The 20426-nt window shown below is 50.0% G+C and overlaps 1 protein-coding gene across 1 annotated transcript in view; it reads right to left on the reverse strand.

Annotated features, from left to right (window-relative positions):
- Positions 1-20426, reverse strand: part of PIGG (phosphatidylinositol glycan anchor biosynthesis class G (EMM blood group)) — a 40612-nt gene that overhangs the window by 14968 nt on the left and 5218 nt on the right. The window contains exons 3-9 of the mRNA XM_082653116.1: positions 16682-16891; positions 15194-15382; positions 14137-14278; positions 7440-7652; positions 3434-3651; positions 2993-3274; positions 1308-1765 (exon numbers count right to left, since the gene is read on the reverse strand). Coding sequence (XP_082509242.1) covers positions 1308-1765; positions 2993-3274; positions 3434-3651; positions 7440-7652; positions 14137-14278; positions 15194-15382; positions 16682-16891 — 1712 coding nt within the window. The remainder of the gene's footprint in view (positions 1-1307; positions 1766-2992; positions 3275-3433; positions 3652-7439; positions 7653-14136; positions 14279-15193; positions 15383-16681; positions 16892-20426) is intronic.

Below are 20426 nucleotides of genomic sequence, written 5' to 3' on the forward strand. Positions count from 1 at the left end.
CTAGACCCAGGAGTGGGCACAGCTGCACCCTGGAGAGTGGGCCAGGGGTGGTGGCAGCATCCCTACACACCATGTTAGTGCATCTGTGGGTGGAAATCAGCAGATCTTCCCGCAGTGCTGCAGCTTCCCAGGAAAATAAGAAGTGAGGTCCTTGTGCTGCCCCAGCACGCTCTCATCCTCACGTGCTCTGGCTCCGCCTGGTGCTGCCTCAGCTCCCCTCTGCTTTCACACCCCAAGCGCAGACAGGCCAGCGCCCTCTCTTCAGGGTTGCTGTGAAAATGAAATGAGTGGGCACACAGCAGGAACCTGAAAAACGCTACCTGTGATTACTATGGTTGCCGAAGGTTTGCTAGTACTGTTAACACTTGGTAGAAATTTATCATGAGGATTATTTGGCCAGAGGAATAAACAAGCTTACGGCCTTTGATGTACAATTCCAGGTATCTTCCAAAAGGACTGTGCCAGTGTGTGGCCCCAGGACTCCCCGGTGCTCGCCAAGCCTGGGTTTTTGTCCCCTCCCTCATCACATATAAAACCGCACATTCTTATCTAACTGAAGTTCCCGAATCACGAGCAGGAGTGAGCACTTCCTGTTCTCTCCTTTGCCACTTCCTCCTTTAGGAACGTGTCTACGACCTTCCTGAGCCCTGCTTCCTGCTGACAATTCTTACAGAAGCTCTTCCCAGCGATCCGACAGTGACCCTTGTCACTCTTGGAAACACTTTTTCATTTCACTGCTCCCATACTTTAGTTTTCTAAGCCTTCACTGACAGAGGGTAAAACTTATGATACGACCAAATGCTGGTCTTTTCTGTCCTAGTTTCTTCTCTGTACTTCAATCTTCTGTATCTGCTATACTTTCTACTACATTTCCCAGCCACTCGTGAGAGGCCTCAGAGGAGGCTGAAGGCTCACCTACAGGCTCCAACCAACGCAGCTGCCCTTCCTGGGGGCGGGGAGAGAAGGGCGGAAGCCCAGAAGGCAAAGCCACTCTCCCAAGGGCTCCTGGGCACAGGCCCTGCCAGCCTGTCACCCCAGCCTCGCACCAGCGGGGCAGGGCAGCGAGTGACAAACTACATCCTGCTGCAGTGATCATTTTAAAATTCACAGGTTCTCAAACATGAACACTTACAGGGATTCAGCGATAAAAAACCAAACTATCAAGCTAGCCTCAAATAAATTCACCTCTCAATGTCAAATCATGGGTTAGCTTTCTATTTCTTCAGATCTCAAATGCCATTTCTATCCTGAATATGAAAAACAGGCCTACGGAGGGTCTGGCCCGAGGCCACGGCTTTTGCCTTCACCTGGTGAGCCAGTGCCCCAGGTCAGGCCGGTGGGCCCACTGCACACCCGTCTGGTTCAGTGACCGAAGCAGCCGGCAGCAGGTCAGAATCAGCCACGGGCTCGCCAGCGCCATCCACCTTTCAGGGCCTCTGAGCGCTCCCAGGGGAGAGGGGTGCCTGGACGCTCTGTCGAGCTCCCACACGTCAGGGCCAGGGCTCTTGCCCTGTGGGGCCGCTGCGACCCCGTCAAAGTCCTCTCCCGCGTGCGGGCAACTCTGAGGCGCACAGTCGTCTCCCAGAAAGCAGTTTCTGTAGATTTCGTGGCACAGAGCTAGACACAGCGTGTTGACGAGGAAGTACCACGTCTGGGGCTCCTCTTCGATGAAGCTGCTTGCGCCCAGACTCAACGTGTGGCCCACGGTCCCCAGCAAGATGAGAAGATCTAACTCCGACCACCTTGAGTTGCACTGAGGTGGATTCTGTAAAAAGGAAAATGTATTTTATATGGGAAAAATCTGAACAGCACATCATCTTCTTGCTGCCCGAGCTTACAGCTTTCGCTCACAGAACCTAACCTGCCGTGACAGACACCTGCTGCCCCTCACGCCCGGCACCCACTACTCCCCGTCCCCCCGAGCACCGCCAGGAGGACGTGGAAACAGCAGGGCGGTCCTCCCCGGACTGCAAGTCCTAAGCTGAGTGACAAGGAGACTGAAGCTGTCTGGACCCAAGCAGTCTCGGCAGTGCCGGAGCCTGCAGCATTGCCCACCAGTCCCAGGCCGGACCCTCCTTGCAGCCTGTCCTTGCCCTCTGAGCCACTGCCTGCTACTGGAAACCAAAGAGCCCCAAGGGTGTATTCCACCGAACCAGACACCTAAGTTCTCCAAGAACTTTCCAGAAATCCAGAGAGTTTCCATTACAGCAGTTGGCATCACAGTACTAGCCCGTAAATACACTAATGTAAAGCATTTAAAGTAAAATGAGGACTCCATGGCCGTCATTCAGTACTCCTCGATATTTGTTCTACTAACTGCGTGCAGCTAGTACATGACAGAGCTTGATACTGTGAGCCTGCTCAGGCCCTGGAGAATCAGACTGCTCTAGGGAAGCCCATGCTCCAGCGGGGACACATATGTGTGGTAAACGACACCACACAGGTTGGGGGGCGCGTCTGTGGCCCTGTGATGAGTCACTGCACTGGGTCCCTCGGGCTCTGGGCACTGTGGACCAACTGGGACTGCCCACCTCTCTCTCACCACCCTGCCACCACAAGCAGCTGATGAATGAAGGTGTCAGAGGCCAAAGGCTGCAAGAATTCTAAAGGAGAACGTCAGTCTAGAAGAGGAAACTGCATTTTATGAGGCAGGATGAGGGCGGGGTCTGTCTCCTCTTGGCCCCCCGTCAGCCAGCTGCCCGTCCCTCTGTGCCAGCCGCTCTGGACAGTCCCCTGGTTACAGCGCCAGGGACCCTGTCTTTCTAACTGAGAAGGAAGGCATGAGACCTCATAGCACAGGTCTGAGCGTGTCAAGTCGGGATGCCCAGGGACCCGGGAGACCAGCCACTGTGAGCACGTCCTGTCGGCTCCCATGAAGGGTGGGCCCTTTCCTCGGCTCCCATCAGCATCATGCCTGGTACGCACCAGGGGCTTAACCCGTGTCTCATCAGCTGGAGGAACAAGAACAGCCTATCTGGAAAGCCGGCCTTACCTTACTCAGACGCTTTCCGCCGGCAAACATCCCGGTGAGAGCAGACAGGACTGCGCAGAGCAGTGTGGAAATCAGCACCATCACTCCGCCTGCCGTCAGCCACGGGAGGCTGCACAGGTAGCACGTTCCGCCTGCGGAGGTGCACACGGTGACGTGGAGCGCTACGAGGCCCAGGGGCAGCAGGTAACAGAGCAGAGAGAACGCGGGCGACGGCAGAGGGACGTCCAGCTCGGCCTTGCTGCTCAGTGCCCGGGGGCCGCTGAGCAGAAGCAGCGCGAGGACCTGCAACAAGAAGCAGCGGTGGCGTCCGCGAGTCCACCACGCAGGGGGCTCTCCCTTCGCTTTTCTAGAAACTTTCTACGTCCTTTAAACTACCCAATCCCGGCCAAGCTAGGTGCCCAGTTTAACAGCGGAGCCGCGACACTGCACAGGCAGCCATACCTCCAGGACCAGGACGGTCCCCACCGCCATGGAGTAGACGTCATACTGGGCTGCTTGTCTGCTCAGGGACAGGCTCAGGGCCCTCAGCGCGTCCAAGTACTGCCTGCGAACCTTGCTTCCCAGGTTGGAAAGGACTTCTGAGCTATTCTCCTCCAAGTACAGTCTGACCCAGTTCCCGTGCAACCTTTCGGACACTTTAAACTGCTCAAACCCAGGCTCTGCCGAGAAGAAAAGGCAACACACACATATCACCGACATGCACGCACATGTGTAATTGTAATCTCAGAGTGCTCAGTTATTCACGGCACATGGCAGAGCCTGACACCTAACCAAGATGAACTCCGGGGGTGGGGGTGGCTGCGGCTGCCAACACCTCCGGTAAAACCCCAACAGCGGATGAAGCCAGCCTGTCCTCTGCCGTCCCTCCTGCCCGCCAGCCCTCGGTGCACGCCACGGACAGCAGCGTCTGCCTGCTGCTCAGCCCCGCCTTCTCCGCCTCCCGCTTGCCGCCTCCTCCCCCTTCTCTCTCTCCACTCTTCTTCCTCAAGGTGCAGTATAAAACGTCCCAGGAATGCACTGCATGAGAGCCCTCAGTTCTACAAAATCCTTCCGACCCTCACGCTCTGGGTGAGGACGGGGCAGGCAGGGGCCTGACACCCGCTCCACCGCGTGCCCCTTCCCGAGGCAGGCCGGCCCCTCCTGCCTCTCACTGCCAGCGGCCCTCTTTCACCTGCTTCCCTTCTTCACCAGTCTTCTTTGGGAAGGGGTGGCAGTCTCCCCGCCCTCCTACCACAACGCTGAGCTATGTCTCCCATGCACCACACCGGCTGAATGGTCCACGGCCGACATAAAGCCAGGGCTGCGTGATGGCTCGTGGATGGAGCCCAGCCCCGGCTGCAGCCGGCTCCCCACTGGGGACGACAGTGGCATGCCGCCCAAGGCCAGGGGTCTTGCCTTCCTTCCTTTCAGGGCTGGACCAGACTCAACTGTAACTCGGCTGGTCGGCTGAGCAAGAACTTCTCTCCCGAGACTCCCTGGTACGTAACATGCTCTTTCAACTTCAAGCAGAGCTGTTCCAAGGTGGTCTGGGCCATGCCTTTCAGGGGCCTTGGCCCAGCCCACCAGCAGTGCCCCCACCCTGCCTTCCCTGATCACAGCCCGGCATCCTCACGGCACAACCCCTGAGCATGGGCCCCGATGCCTGCAGCCCCACCACTGCTGCTGGAGCCAGCTGACCTGTACCAAGTGCTGGTGGCAGGCATGACCCTAAGCCCTCACTCAGGTCCTCTCCCAGTGACCTATGGGACTGGAAAGGTTAGACACCCATTTCAGAGAGGAGGCAACTCAGACACCCGCTCATGGGCAGGCAGGTGAGAGCTGGGGTCTAAGTCTGGATCCAAGCTGGTACCCGTACTTGCTACACCCCAAAGTCAAAGACACGGAGGCACCTGTGTCTGCACCCCACCGCCTAGAGTCCCAGAGACACGGGCGCACCTGTGCATGCGTCCAAAGAAAAATGGGCTGAACACTGACTACATGCTAGATGCGTCAGAATAGGTCCTGACAATGTGGGTCTGTGATCCAGCAGGGTTGTCACACATGCATGAAACTACAAATAGTGAAAAATACTACGGAGGGAAAATATACTATAGACGGAACGGTGAGAGACCCTTGGTAACGGAAAGGGAACTGACTTAAGAATGGGGTTGAGTGTGGGGGACAAGGGAGGTCTGACAGTGAAGCTAAAATGTAAAGGATGCCCAGGAACTAACCTGTGGAACAGGTACAACAGCATCCAATCAGTAGGAAGAGCACACGCAAAGGTCCAAAGGTGATAACAGCCCCCACTACGACCAAAAAGTGGTCAGACGAGCGAGTTGCATCAGACCGGGGTGGATATCATGGCAGGCCTTGACATCCTGGATGGGGGTGTGAAGCCCTGGGGGTGCTTTCTCGTTCCGGGGATTGGCCTCTGTTCATTTCACAGGCTCATTACGGCCACAGCCACTGCAGTGCTCAATCCTCCCTACCCTGCTATCCCTGAAATAAGCAAACGACCCCACCGTTTTCTGGGTTTCATTTTTATTAGTTGTTGGTATAGGAGAAAGGACACACACTACCAACAACAACGGATTTGCAAAAGCTACCAAACTCATACGCTCTTTGCCTCTGGTCTGCACTGAAATGTGCACAGTGGTCGGGCCCCACCTTTGACAGAGCTGCTGGCCGGGCTGTCTCACGATCTAAGAGCTGTGCTCCCCATGCCCTCCTGCCACTCAGGACATCTGGTTCCCAACCACTCCCCGATGGCAGGGTGTGTCTTCCACAACCAACTCAAGGTCAGTTTACATCTCCCCACAAACTCACAGGCGTTCACTCCACTGGGCAGTACCGCACCACTTCAAGTAGGCAGACCTGCCAACATCCCATCAAATGTTGCCTCAAACTGGGAGGTGACCTCCTCTGCATTTCCCAGCGAGCCCCAGCCCCAGCGTCAAACATTAGCCTTGACGTCCGTGGATGGGTCAGAGTAAACTGATTGAAAGTATGGTCCTGGGGAGCTGTCCTACCAAGATATAAACACCCTCAAAAAAAAAAAAAAAAAAAAAAAAAAAGAGATATAAACACCTCTAGTTTCTCGCAGTCCTTAAAACTAAGGACACACCCCGCTCGGGCCCCATCCACCTCAGATGCCAGACCGTTGCCCTGTCCCTGGTCCTCACCTGCACCCACGCCAGCCAGGCTGTCTCCACGTGAACCGCTCTGTCAGCAAAGTTGCTGAGACCTCACCTGCCGTATGAGCGGACGGTTCTCAGTTCCTCATTTTATTTTTGGCCACGCCGCGTGGCTTGCGGGATCTTAGCTCCCGGACCAGGGATTGAACCCATGCCCCTTGCAGTGGAGGTGTGGAGTTTTAACCCCTGGACCGCCAGGGAAGTCCCCTCAATTCCTCATTTTATTTTACCTCAAACCCCATTCAACACACATGCTCACTCTCTCCTTCTTGAAATTCTTTCTTTATTGGCTTCGTGGACACTGACCCCGCCCCAGCCCCCCAGCATACACACAAGCACCCTGCCTTGCAAGCCCGCTCCTCCCACAGCCTTCCCCACCTCAGTGACGCTCACTGCATCCTTTCACCGTTCAGCTGCAAACCCCAAGTTGTTCCTTATGTCACTGGATTGCTTCACCTCACATCCAGTGCATCAGCCAATCCTACCTTCAAAGCAGATCCAGAACCAACCATTTGTCCCGGATCCCACTGCCTGGGCCCTCGCTCCCTCCCCTTGCACTGAAGTAGCGCACCAGCCTCCTGGCTCTGCTGCAGCACAACACAGCCCTCCACACGGGCGCCTGAGAGAGCCTCTGAAAATGCAAGTGGAAGGTTTCAGCTCTGCACAACACCCTGCAGGAGCTCCCCACTTACTCAGAATGGAAGTGAGAACCCCTTCAATGTCCAAAAGGCCCTCAGCCCTCAGCCCTCATCTCCTTCTGCCTTCTGCCAGTTCCAGCCACTCGGGCCCCCGGTCACTCCTTGACTGTGCAGGCACATCCCCACCACAAGACTCTGCGTCTGCCACAAGGCTCCCTCCCAGGCCAACCTGCCCCAGTGGCCCTCGCCCACCTGCATCCTTCCCTGGTTGAGCCTCTTCCTAAGGTGCCCATCACTATCTGACATCTGTCGTTGCTTTCCTCTCTCCCCCGCTCTGGATGATAAGCTCCACGAGGGCAGAGCTCTCCTCCTGCTGTGTCTCTAGTCCTTCCAACAGCCCCTGGCCAAACAGGAACTTAGTGAAAAAAATTCAGCACTTGCTGAATAAGTAAATTTATGAAAGATTTTGACTTACATGGTTGCATCTGTGGGTGTTGCTAATGGTGATAGTCAGGGTTCTAATGAAAAGGAACACACAGTCAAAGACTGCTGTAGTGCACACCACGGGGACATCAGGCGCGATGGAAACACACACACAGCATAAGAGATGTTAGCAGCTGCTAAGCGGCTTACCTTTTTTATATGATGGAACATTCTCCTGCAACAACTTGCTAAGCTGTACTGTATTTAAATGTAAAAATCTCAGTTGTTCCCTCATTGGCTTTCCTTCTACAACTGGGAATATAAGATTGCCGACGCTGCTCTTTGGAATCGGCAGACCAAGCCCTATTGATAGTGTTGCAGCCAAATCAGTCTGTTGAATATACTTTGGACGTCTGACGTCACCTAGAAAAAAGAAGACAGCTTGAGTGACAGGCCCTAGGACACATGTGATGGTGGTCACTCCTCAATTTGACCTTCTACAAGTAAAGTAAGTCAAACCACCCATCTCTTCAAACCGTCCTGTGTAGATTCAGACGGAAACCACATCGTTGTTTTTCACGTCAGTAAAAACACTGAATCCTCATTTTTTGCGGAGCCTGGTGCTTCCCTAAAAAGCAGCACACAATACGCGGGAGAGGCACTAACGCAGGAAACTCAACACCGCGCGTTTCACAGCGTGGGGTGGATGCCGAGGGATGTTCACTTTGGTGAGGTCAACGGTCACCCTGCTGAACGAGGGTGAGGGTGGATCTCTGGCGGCCCTGCTCCGCTGCAGTCAGAGCAGTCCACGCAGCCCCACAGGGAAGCTGATGCAGACTTCTCCACGCATCCTGAGCAGCAGCAGGTGCCTCTACTGGGGAGAGCAGAACAAGGCTGGGTCCAGCCGGGCCAAGTTCCATAACCAACTCTGACAAGCGAGACACCGCCTACCAACAAGTCCAAGGCCAGCAGTGGCTGGCCAGCCTCCGAATTCCTGCCAGGAGAACGGGTGTGACGTCAGGACACTGGGCTCAGGCTCCTGCTGTGCCACCATCCAGTGGGAGGCTTTGGATAAGAAACTCAGAATTTTGTCATCTGTAAAGAGAGCATCTGGCCCACAGACCTCAGAAGCTACAGTGCAGGTCTTGGGGGCTGGGGGGTCACCAGGAGAGTCTACCCGGGACAGGCAGTGCCGGTGCAAGTCTCTTAGACACTCTAGTGTGAGTTTATAAAGCTTTTACTTTGATTGTGGCAATTTCTGGTTGTATACAATTTTTCTTTTTAATTTGATGAGATGTATTAACCTTTTCTTGACCAACCATTTACTGATGGCTTCCGGGTTCACTCAGAAGAACATTTCCACCCAACATATTATTTGTTTCCTTCTAGAATTTTCTTACATTAGGTGCTTTGATCTGAAACAAAACAAAACCCAAAACAAAAACCCCACCTTAAATTGCTTTTGCTCTGATATTAGTGATGGTCTTGTGCTGAGACCACTGAGGGCCTCACACGATACTCCGTCAGATCCGAGGGTACTGACAACCGGGATTCTAAGCTCGGGAGGAAGACAGCACAGGTGAAAGATCTCAGGAGGTAATTTTACAGCAGTGAAGTGAAGGGCAAGTTATCAATACGAACTCAAGATCAATTTTATTTTAAAGAGATTTCCTCACTTTGTACAGAAATGAGTAAGCCAGTATGCATGAGCACTGCTAGTTGTGAGACGGTGGTCCTCAAAGACCCCTTTCCACTGAAAGGAACCAGGGCATCTTGGAGGAGCAGCTGATTTCAGGTCCAGGGAAGGGCTTGTGCACAAGCGGCTGGGACACCTGCTCGGACTAGACAGCAACAGAGCCCTCAGAGATACTAAGGCCTCTGGGACTGTAAGGTCAGAAGGACTCAGGAGGTCATCTGAAGATGTTCCCAGTTCCCAAAGATGGGACAAATGGAATATTAGATAATATTAAATAGTATCTATAGTGAATTGAAACAAGCTTAAATCCATGAGTTCAAAATGTCCCAAAAATAAAAATAAAAACTAATTGGTCATAGTTGAAGCACGCTAGTGAACTCATAGTGAACTAATTCACTGATTTGAAACTGGGAATTAATTGGGAAGAATAAGCCATCAGTGACCTCCTCTCTCTTATATAAATGGTAATGCTGGGTAACCAAAAAGTAGATGGGGGAAGATTCTCTTTACTGAATTATTTTGGCTAATTAGTGAAAAAAAAAAAAAGGACTTACAGAATTAAAACATCACTATTTGTAACCTCTAGTGAATTAGTGGCCCTAGGTGGTCATCAGTGGCTACTGACATCACCACACAGCAGACAAGTCGGACACTCTGTGCCTCCTGCTAGCAAGAGTCTGGTCCAAACCAACCGAACCAACAGGATCTGAATCTGCTCATGACTCCAGGTCAGGTGGGATTTACCGGATGAGCAAAGGACATGTTAGCAGACAATGCAGAGAGAGACTCCACAGGACAACCGACCAGGTTCTTCAACAGATAATCATAATAAAAGAGGATGGGGAGGGAGACATATAAATTAAAAGAGACTTAGAGACGTATCAACAAGAACTGACATTACTTTAAAAAGAATGTGGGGAATTCAAGCCTAAGGATGCTCTTGAAAACTATGAAGGTTTTGGAGGTAAGCAACTAAGAGGAAGCTGGCAGCTTCATGAGAGCAACAGGTTAAACCACAGGCCAGCTGGAAGTTTACCAGAGAGGATCAGGGAGAAAAGACAGCTAAGAAGGGCTCCCCTGGCATCAGAAGAGACTCAAAGACTGGCCTCGAAATGACTTCTGCAAAGTGGCCCAAATAGGATGAGACCAGACCGCAGAGCACATTGATTATAAATTGTCGAAAACGAGACAGCAATCATCCTGCAATGAGGGGAGCCAACAGCTGGGTGGGTGTGGCAGCAAGAGAGGCAACAACTTAGAGCCGCCACAGAAAGTGACCGTCACAGAGCTCCGCTGGCTCCCAGGGCGCGGCGCCCTCACGGGAACGACAGCAGACTTTACAAGTGGGGGTCAAAGCTTCCCTGGAGCAGTCCAGCCAAGGTACTCAACAAACGAACACGCAAACAATGACGACAGGCCCTTGGAGGGGAGGGGAGCAGTAGCTAGAGTTACTGCAATATAGTATTTAACGTTCAGTTTTCATCAAAAACTCCAAGCAATTATGCCAAGAAACAGGAAAGTATAATTCAAAGAGAAGAAAAAGCAGACAACAGACCCTTCCTGGGAAGGGCCCAGATGTCAGAGTTAACAGACAAAGTCTTCCAAGCAGTCATCGTAAATGTGTTCAAAGGACTAAAGGAAACTATGCGTAAAGAAGTAAAGGAAGGTGTGATGGCAGTGTGCCATCCAATAGAGATTATCAACGGAGGGGCAGGGATTATAAAGAAGAACCAGAGGGAAACTCTGAAGTTGAGAAATATAGTAACTAAAATGAAATATTCACTGTAAAGGCTCAACAGGAGATTTTCAACCGGCAGAAGAATCAGCAAATTTAAAGACAGACTGATAAAAATTATGCAACCTGAGAAACAGACAAAAAATCTTCCAAATTTGATGGGAAACATCAAATTGACACATCTAAGAAGCTCGATGAACTCCAAGTTGGACAAACACAAACTAACGGACATAATAAAAATGTTGAAAGACAAGGAGGGAAAGAAGGGAACCTAATTAGATTAATGATTGATTTCTCATCAGAAACCACAGAGGCCAGAAGGCAGTAGGACAGCACATACAAAGAGCTGAAAGAAAAAGACCAGTCAACCAAGAATCCTACATCCAGCAAAATGACCTTTCAAAAAGTCAAGGTGAAATGAAGACATCCACAGACTAAAAAAGCAAAAACGACAGTTCATCGCTAGCAAACCTGCCTTACGAGAAACCCTGAAGGAAGCTCTTCAGGCTGAAAGCTAGTGACTCCAGATGGTAATCTGGATCCAGTTTAAAAAAAAAAAAAAGCAAAGAGTACCAGAAATTGTAATATAGTTATAAAAGACAGCATAAATACATTTTTTCTCTTAAATTTCAAAGCAATTATATAGAACCATATATATGTATATATAAAACCATACGTGTGTGTGTGTGTGTATATATATATATATATGTTGTCAGCCTACAACATATAGAAATGGAATGTATCTGACAACAACAGCACAGGTGAAGAGAAGCGAAGCTGTACTAGAGAAAGGAAATGACACCATAAGAAAATACATGTCCTCACAGAAACTTGTTCATAAATGTTATCTACAGCATCATTCATAATAGCCAAAAAGTAGCAACAACCCAAATATCCATCACCTGATGGACGGATGGATGGACAAATGTGGTGCATCTGTACAATGGAATATTATTCAGCAACAGAAAGGAATGAGGTCCTGACACCTGCTACAATGTGGATGAACCTTGAAAACATTACCCTAGTGAAAGAAGTTGGTCACACAGACCATTTACTACATGGTCCATTTATTAAAAGACCATTTAGACACTACATTTATTACATGGAATGCCCAGAAGAGGCAACTCTGTAGAGACAGGTGGATGAGTGATTGCCGGTGGCTGGGGTGGGTGTGTTACTGGGTTGGGGGAAGTGGTGGTGACCACTAAAGAGGTGATATGTCCCAAAATTGACAATGACGATGGCTAACCAACTCTGAATGAACTAAAAGGCTCAAAAAATAAGCGTGATGACAAGACAATATAACTACCCTTAAAGCAAACAAACAAGTAAACAAAATAAGAAAGAGCTCAGACTCACTGTTGGCACTGAGGTCAGCCGCGTGAGCAGCCCATGCAGGCAGTTCCTACGCACAGCTGCCCTGGCCCTTCCTATCTGAAGATGTGTCAGGCCTCCCAGGGAGGAGATCCTTAAATACCCATCTGAGCAATGAAACATCAGCACTTTAGTTAAAAATAACCCTAACATTCCTGTAATAAAAGCATGTCAGCTTAGTTGTCTCTTCTCCCCCCAGACTATAAGCTCCCTGTCTGTAGTGCCAGCACAGCGCCTAGCCTACCGTGGGCGCTCAGTACCCCTCTGCTGCATGGGTGGACAGATGGATGTGTTTCTGGCCTGGGGCTCTCACTGAGGTAGAGGAGCCCCATGGGACCCTGCTTTGGGCGTGCAGAGCGGGAAAGCTGGGTGTATGGAGGCCAGTGCTCTGATGGGCACTGCGTGCACTCACTGGAAGGCAGGCTCCAGCTGGGCACCCAGGAAAGGCTCAGGTTACAAGGTACAAAAGGTACAAAAGGTACAAAAACTTATACCTTATACCTTAGGAGGTCAGACACCCAAGAGGCAGTGCTGTAAAAAGACAAAAGGAAACAGGTGGAGCTTCTTCCCCAACCAATCCCTACTCAAGTGGAAGACTCATTCACTCCATAAATATTTTCAGCGTCCACCAAATGCCAGGCAATGTTGAGACCCAAGGCATACAGTGATGAATAAAACAGACTCTGCTCTGCCCAAGTGTAGCGCACAGCAAGGAGAGAGATGGACGCAACCACACGATTCAGGCTGTGATTACAAACCACGCGAAGGATGACGGCAGAATACACGAGCACTGTGAGACGACCGGAAGGAAGGTGGTTTGGATTTTTGGCTGAGACCAAGGACGAGCGTATGAGCAGGCTGAGGGGCTGAGGAGCACGGGGTCGGGCGCGTGAGGAAGAGTTATCACTTGGAGGACCTGCGGGAGAGGTCAGGATTCAGCGAGTAGAGAAGGATGTGGCTCAAGACAAAGCTGTGAGGGAGGCGAGAAGTCTCACGCGGGAGTTTTACTGTATCCGAGGTTCAGCTACTGAAAGGTGGCACGTGTGGGCGCTGGGAGCCAGGCGGCTGGGCTCATGCGAGGAGCAGGGAGGGCAGATCGAGGTGGACGCCCACGTTTCCAACTTGAAGAGCCGCGTGAATGGCGCCATCTGTTGACGGGGAAACAGGGAGGGCAGATTGCAGGTGAAGTCACGTTTGCTCTGCCTGTGGAAGATCCAGGCGGAGGCATCAGCAGGCAGTGGAGTAGACAGTCTGGAGGTTGGAAAAGGGGAGACAGCTGGAGGGACAAATCTGACACGTGTGAGCCTATTCATGGCATTTAAAACCATGGGAGTGGATGAGATCATCTCAGGAGTGAACGCAGAATGAAACAAAGGCAGTCCAGAACAAAGGCCAGGGCAAGGAGGCTAAGCCAGCAAAGAAGACTGGACAGCAGAGGGAGAGGGAGAGGGAGACCAGAAACGTGGAGGTCCCAGGACTAGGGGTCAGCACTGCCGAGCGGTGCTGAAGGGTCACCCGAGAGAAGCCAGAGCCTCCAGTGTGGAAACAGCTGGTGAGCTGGCTGCCTGCGTGTGACGACGTGAGGGGGCAGAGGCTGTGCACACGTGTGTGCTGGTCGAGGGCACCGGCGCGTCTGGGCTGGAGAGCTGCGCTGTGTCTGAGCGCTGAACGCGGGCCCTCAGTCCTACTCAGTCCTGCTCCTGTGGTTCTCGCTGACGTTGCTGTTCAACATATAGTCTCAGATAACGGATACTGCTTCTTAACTTAAAATTTTTATGTTTCTCTCAATTCATACATGCACTTCAGATGTCTCTAAGCCACTGGCACTTTTTACTAACAGTTCCAGATATCGAGGCGGTGACATTCATAGCACACAATTCCCAAAAAGAACATTTGTATTTTAAGAATCGGCAAGAAACGTAAACTCCAAATCCTGACTGGCCCTTGTCCCATTACTTTTCATTCTCACATCGTTCAGGGTTTTTTCCCAAACTTACACAGCTTCCAAAAATGGTTAAATGGTTTTTAAAATTAAAATCAAACTACAGAAAGCAAAGAAATAAAGTACAGTTTTAAAGTGTTAAACATTCCCAAATTCTCACCAGGTTTCCTTTCAAATGCAGCGCTGATTAAGATCATAGCGGTGTTTACTTCCTCCACAGAAGAGGCTCCGTGACCTCCAGCTTCAGACATGCCATGATCACCACAAAGAACCAGCAGATTGGGTAACAGAGTCTCTCTCTCCTAGAAGGTAAAGGAAATACATTTCAGCTGAACCCAGCCTGGGGAGAAGATCATGTGTTCTCAGATTTCAGCTTTACTTTGTAAATAGTAGCTCTTCCTAAATTTTTCTTTTCTTTTCTTTTTAACCTATGAGCTTATAGTCAGATCGCAGGGTCAACGTCGAGTAATGTCATAAATAAAACAAACGGAATCACATGGAGGTCACGGAGCACAGGAGGGTTGTGTTAGGCCTCTCGGGGCAGAGAATCAGGGTTTGGTTTCTGCCTTTGCCGTTTCCAAGCTATGGGCGCCTGGGCACATTGCTCTTCATGCCCTGGTCTCCTTATCTGTCAAACAGAGCTGCCCCTGGCCCCTGGGGCTCTGGCCAGTGGCTTTTGCTGCCCCTGCATGTACCTGACAGGCTCTGACTTGCCCTTGCTGCTTTTGCACCTGGAATACACCTTCACAGATGGCGCGGCGGCACCCCTGCCCTTCAAGTCTCGGCTCACGTCTCCCACGTCCTTAAGGACGACTGCTCTGACCACGCAGTTTAAAATTACAGCCTTTCTCTCAGATGTTGTGCCCTCCTCCTGCCCTACGTTCTGCTACGGCACCGATCACTGTCTAGAATACTTATGTGCTCATTGATTATGCTTCCTGTTCTTCCCTCCTGGCTAGAGATTAAGCTCCACAAATGCCCAGACAACAGCGACAGAGAAGGCCTCCAGGAAACATGAGCTGGATGAACAGGTAGAGATATTAAGAGCCGCTATTCCGCAGGGCTGCTGGGTACGGTGCCCGGCACACGGCACGTGCTCTGTAGGCGAAGGCTGCTTGAGTGATGGTAGGTATGAAGCTCACACAAGGTCACCCCAGTTCACTGTAGAAGCTACATTTCTTCTAGGAAACACTGGCACCTTGACATTCTAGGCCCACCTCTGAGAGCAGCGAGGTGTGGATCTTCATCAGGACGCTGTCCATCTCACTGAGCTTGCGCCCGATCAGCGGGCTGTTGGGCCCAGAAATGTGGCCGATGTGGTCCAGCCCAAGGTAGTGGAGGATTAACACATCCCAATCCCGCCTTTTTAATACTTTATCCAAATGTCTTGTAACATTATCATCCACCTTTAAAGGGAAAAAGAGTGCATATGAATAGCCTCCCTGATTTCCCTGGTGTTCACTCTTCAAGGAAAAGTGATATGGTCATTTAAAACCTACGGGCTTATTTCAGGTACTAGGACTCATGGGAGTTTGAAAAGACCAAAACCAAAACCAAAACACCAAACAAAGCAGCCCCCAAAATAAAAACTGTCTTAAAAAATATTTGCATTAGATTAAGCTTTCACTAATATTGTTTTTATGTCTCTAAGTTATGGATAGAACATATTATAACTTAAACAAACAAAGGCTGTTCTCACAAAACAATTCTTCAGGATCACTACCGGAGCTGAAACTAAAGCTGACCAGATAACCAAGTTAAATGGGTGTCACGCTGTTATGAGGCAAGTGAGGGCTAAGGCAGTTAGCTAAGACAGGACAGTGCCCAGAGTTCAAGAAACCAGCGGGGTGAAGCTGGGGACGTCTGCCTGTGTCCTACGAGAAGGCTGTTTGGGGAAGAAAGAGGCACACACTCAGCAGTTCCCAGCCACACAGCCCCTGACAGAGCCACTAGCCAGGTCAGCCCTGACCCCTCCCTCCCCCTGGAGAGTCTACTACAAAGACAAGTGCTTCTGAGCCGTCACACACAGGGTGGTCAGCGACTGCTGTGTCTATACGGTCAGCTTTGGCAAAGGGTGTCGGTGTAACAGGACGGCAGGCGCTCCCCCGGGCCAAGCAAACGGGTCCATCCAACTCCAGCTCAGACGGTGCCTTTGCCCTGCGGGCCTCCCTCTGGCCCAGGGCCAACACGGAGCGGGGTGGGGGGGTGTCTAACCTCCTTGCCAGAGGCTGCACACGCAGCACAGGGCCGATGCCCTCCGCAGCAGGTAGGCTCGCCCAGCTCATGTCTGCCCTCATGCTGCTGCCCTCGCAGGAGAACAGCAGCAAGGCAGGATCCCAGGCAGACCGTGGGGACCTCAGGCTCTGACTCGCAGACTCTGCCACCCCATTCTGTCCACTTGCGAAGGCCCCACTCACCTGTCAAAACTCCGGCTGAGCGGCTCCTCCTGGGAAGCCCTTCCCGACCCCCGGTACCCGTCAGTGGGTGCTCACCCGGTCTGGGCTTTGGGCTCAGAGAACTATGCTCACACTTGCATTAGGGTTTATGGTCCTGGCTTGTAGCTGATTATGGGAGGAACAATTTTTTCAATCTCTCCATACTATTCTCAGTATATTGATAAAAGCCACATACAAAACAACGTTGCCTCTCACTGTTAGAGGGTACCAGGCTCTGTCTCATAGAATATATTTTTCTTAAAAACTGACCTCTGTATAATCTGATACAAAAAAAGAGGTTGTTCCGTCATATTCCACAAAATGCTTTGGGAATAACTTCACCCATGTTTCATCTCCGTAAAAGATGATTCTTTTCCCCGCTGCTTTTGCTCGTGTGATCACGTTGTCTTCCAGCAGTGTGGGAGAATTGAGGTTCCTGACGACATCGATGAAGCCGGGGAGGCTCCCTGTCATCAACGCCTGCAGAAAGAAGCATTCAGGGGTCAGACCACAGAATCCAAGCACAGCGTGGGAACAGGCACAGAAGGTGATTCCAACGAATGGAAGAGGCAAGCATAGAGCTAAAGCAACACCAGTGCTGAAGGCTGGGCCAGTATTAGGACAAAGGGGGAAAAGCTACACAGATTCTTGGCAAAACCAGCAAACTCAGTAAGTGAAGAACTGATCATATTTCAGCCGATGAGAGGACAAAGGAGAAGGCCGTGGGGTAGCTAGAGGGCTGTGGTCAAAAAAGCAGTGACGGATGATAAGAAATGAAACAAATGGCAAAGGGTGGTATGCACTCTGTATACCCAAACCCACCATCAGGTCCTCATCTAAGCTTCAGATCTGCTTCATGTGACAAGCAAACTCCGCACACTGATCCTGAAACCCAGTCATTCTACTGTCCACCCCCCGCCCGAGAGAAAGAGCAGCCTCCCACACACCCAGGGAGGAAAGTGGTCCCTAAACAGGAACTCTGAGGAATCCTCACAGTAAACTCGCCCAGGGATGCTGGTGGGGCCACCTCCTCGCCCCACCCAGCACCGTAATTTCTTGGAGGAGCAGGTGGGTGCGACATGTCTTCACACCTTTCTGCTATAGAACTAAGTCAACCACCTCCCTCATTTTAGCAGAATCTAAATGGGTCGTGGGTCTCCATGATCTGGAGTTTGCTGACAACCTACAACACTGGCATCCAGGGACCTGTGCAATGAAAATAGAGGAATCTGGACAATGCTAACAAGTGTAATAATTTTGCCAAGACTTCTTTAACAGCAAAGTAACGCAAAAATGAGTTAATCTTGGACTTTGAAGAATGAGGAGCTTGGCAAACCCTCTCCCTGAAGAGCAACGATAAAACTGGATAAAACTGTCAAAAACAACCCCTTCAAGACTTTGAACTCAACGAAGATATACACAAATTGAAATGTTCTTATCCAAAACACGTCTGCATTTCGGTAAGAACTGATAGTACCTGTGGTGTTTTAACCTGGGCTGCTCCCCTCCCGCACACCCAGTTCTGTGATGTCGCAGCCATGAGGACCCGGAGGGGCCTGCCCAATCCAGCACTCCACGGAGAAGCCCCATGCCAGGGACAAAGCGAAAACAGGGAAGGCCAACGTCACAGCTACCTGAGGCTTCAATGCTGGTTGTAGTAAGACACAGCAAAAAGTCTGCAAAGGGGGTCTGGGGAATGGGACAGATGCAGTAGGCTTCTGTGAGCTCCCACATGGTCCTGGAATCTGGAAGGCTGTGTGCACACACAGGGTGAGTGTACACTCAGGGGAGAACAGAGAGGGCCTAGTTGCCTGGTCCTTCCAGCTGAACACAGGCCCTGCTCAAACAAAGTGAGAGTCAGGGAAGACTCATAAACTGCCTGAAGAGTGGCTGACGGCTGGAGCCACACACAAAGACCCCCTGTAGAGAGTGGAGGCCACACCACAATGTGTTTAAGCACAACCTGTGACCAGTCATTGGCTCACTGCTCAGCCATCCCGACCTGGCTGCCCCTCAGGAAGAGTGGCTTAAAAAAAACCAGGAATTAAAAAAACACAACAAGCAGAGACATCAGTGAGCGTATATTTCAGGACTTCAGGAGAGACACTCTCTAGAAGTAGCCTCAGCAAGTCAGCAAAGCAGCGACAGCCACCAGCACTCCCGGGTGGGGATCAGGGCCCAGAGCCGAGGTGGGAGTCGCATGCATGTATATACTCGGTCAATCTCATCAAACTGGACTATACTGTGCTGTGTGAAAATCCTACCTCAATGAAGTGATTTTTTAAATGTGAGCCTTTCACCCCAAATTCTGCTTCCTAAAGGTAACCAGTTACTTTGGGTGAGTATCCTTTCATCCGTATATGTACAATCAGAAATACATAAAGTACGTATTTTTTTTTTTTTTTACCAAAATGGCAACAAACTATATAGATAGTTCTGCAACTTGCTTTTTTCACTTAATAACATATCATGAACCCCTTTCCACAGAAAACATACAGGTATTTCACCTTCTTTTTTAAAAACAGCTACAAAGTACTCCAGTGTTTGGATATACAATGTATATATCCAAGACGAATTTAATGACAATTGTTTTATTTTTATTTTTGAAAGCAGAAAAGAGAATTTATTTTATGGATACTGAGTACCCACGAGCAGAGAGGAGAGATTTAACTTTTGGAAAGCTAACAGGAACTAAGGCTAGCCGCTCTCTCAGTCACTCAAAGGACACAGTCTCGCATGTGTCCCTTTTATTTCTCTGTATGTCTGTTTTCTTTTTGTCACTCTTCCTCTTTTTTTTTTTTACATCTTTATTGGAGTATAATTGCTTTACAATGTTGTGTTAGTTTCTGATGTATAACAAAGTGAATCAGCTCTATGCATACGTGTATCCCCATATCCCCTCCCTCTTGCGTCTCCCTCCCACCCTCTTTAATCCCACCCATGTAGATGGTTGCAAAGCACCGAGCTGATCTCCCTGTGCTATGCAGCTGCTTCCCACTAGCCATCTGTTTTACATTTCGTAGTGTACATATGTCAATGCTACTGTCCACTTCATCCCAGCTTACCCTTCCCCCTCCCCATGTCCTCAAGTCCATTCTCTATGTTTGTGTCTTTATTCCTGTCCTACCCCTAGGTTCATCAGAACCATTTTTTTTTTTTAGATTTTTTAGACGTGCTACCATATGGTATTTGTTTTTCTCTTTCTGACTTACTTCACTCTGTATGACAGACTCTAGATCCATCCACCTCATTACAAATAGCTCAATTTCGTTTCTTTTTATGGCTGAGTAATATTCCATTGTATATCTGTGCCACATCTTCTTTATCCATTCCTCTGTCGATGGACACTTAGGTTGCTTCCATGTCCTGGCTATTGTAAATAGTGCTGCAATGAACATTGTGGTACATGACTCTTTTTGAATTATGGTTTTCTCAGGGTATATGCCCAGTAGTGGGATTGCTGGGTCACATGGTAGTTCTACTTTTAGTTTTTTAAGGAACCTCCATACTGTTCTCCATAGTGGCTGTACCAATGTACATTCCCACCAACAGTGCAGGAGGGTTCCCTTTTCTCCACACCCTCTCCAGCATTTACTGTTTGTAGATTTTTTGATGATGGCCATTCTGACCAGTGTGAGGTGATACCTCATTGTAGTTTTGACTTGCATTTCTCTAATGATTAGTGATGTTGGGCATCTTTTCATGTGTTTTTTGGCAATCTGTGTGTCTTCTTTGGAGAAATGTCTATTTAGGTCTTCTGCCCATTTTTTGGATTGGGTTGTTTGTTTTTTTGATATTGAGCTGCATGAGCTGCTTGTAAAATTTGGAGATTAATCCTTTGTCAGTTGCTTTGTTTGTAAATATTTTCTCCCATTCTGAGGGTTGTCTTTTGGTCTTGTTTATGGTTTCCTTTGCAGTGCAAAAGCTTTTAAGTTTCATTAGGTCTCATTTGTTTATTTTTGTTTTTATTTCCATTTCTCTAGGAGGTGGGTCAAAAAGGATCTTGCTGTGATTT

This window comes from Grampus griseus (genome assembly GCF_964374135.1).
Source record: "Grampus griseus genome assembly, chromosome: 4".
Taxonomy (NCBI): domain Eukaryota; kingdom Metazoa; phylum Chordata; class Mammalia; order Artiodactyla; family Delphinidae; genus Grampus; species Grampus griseus.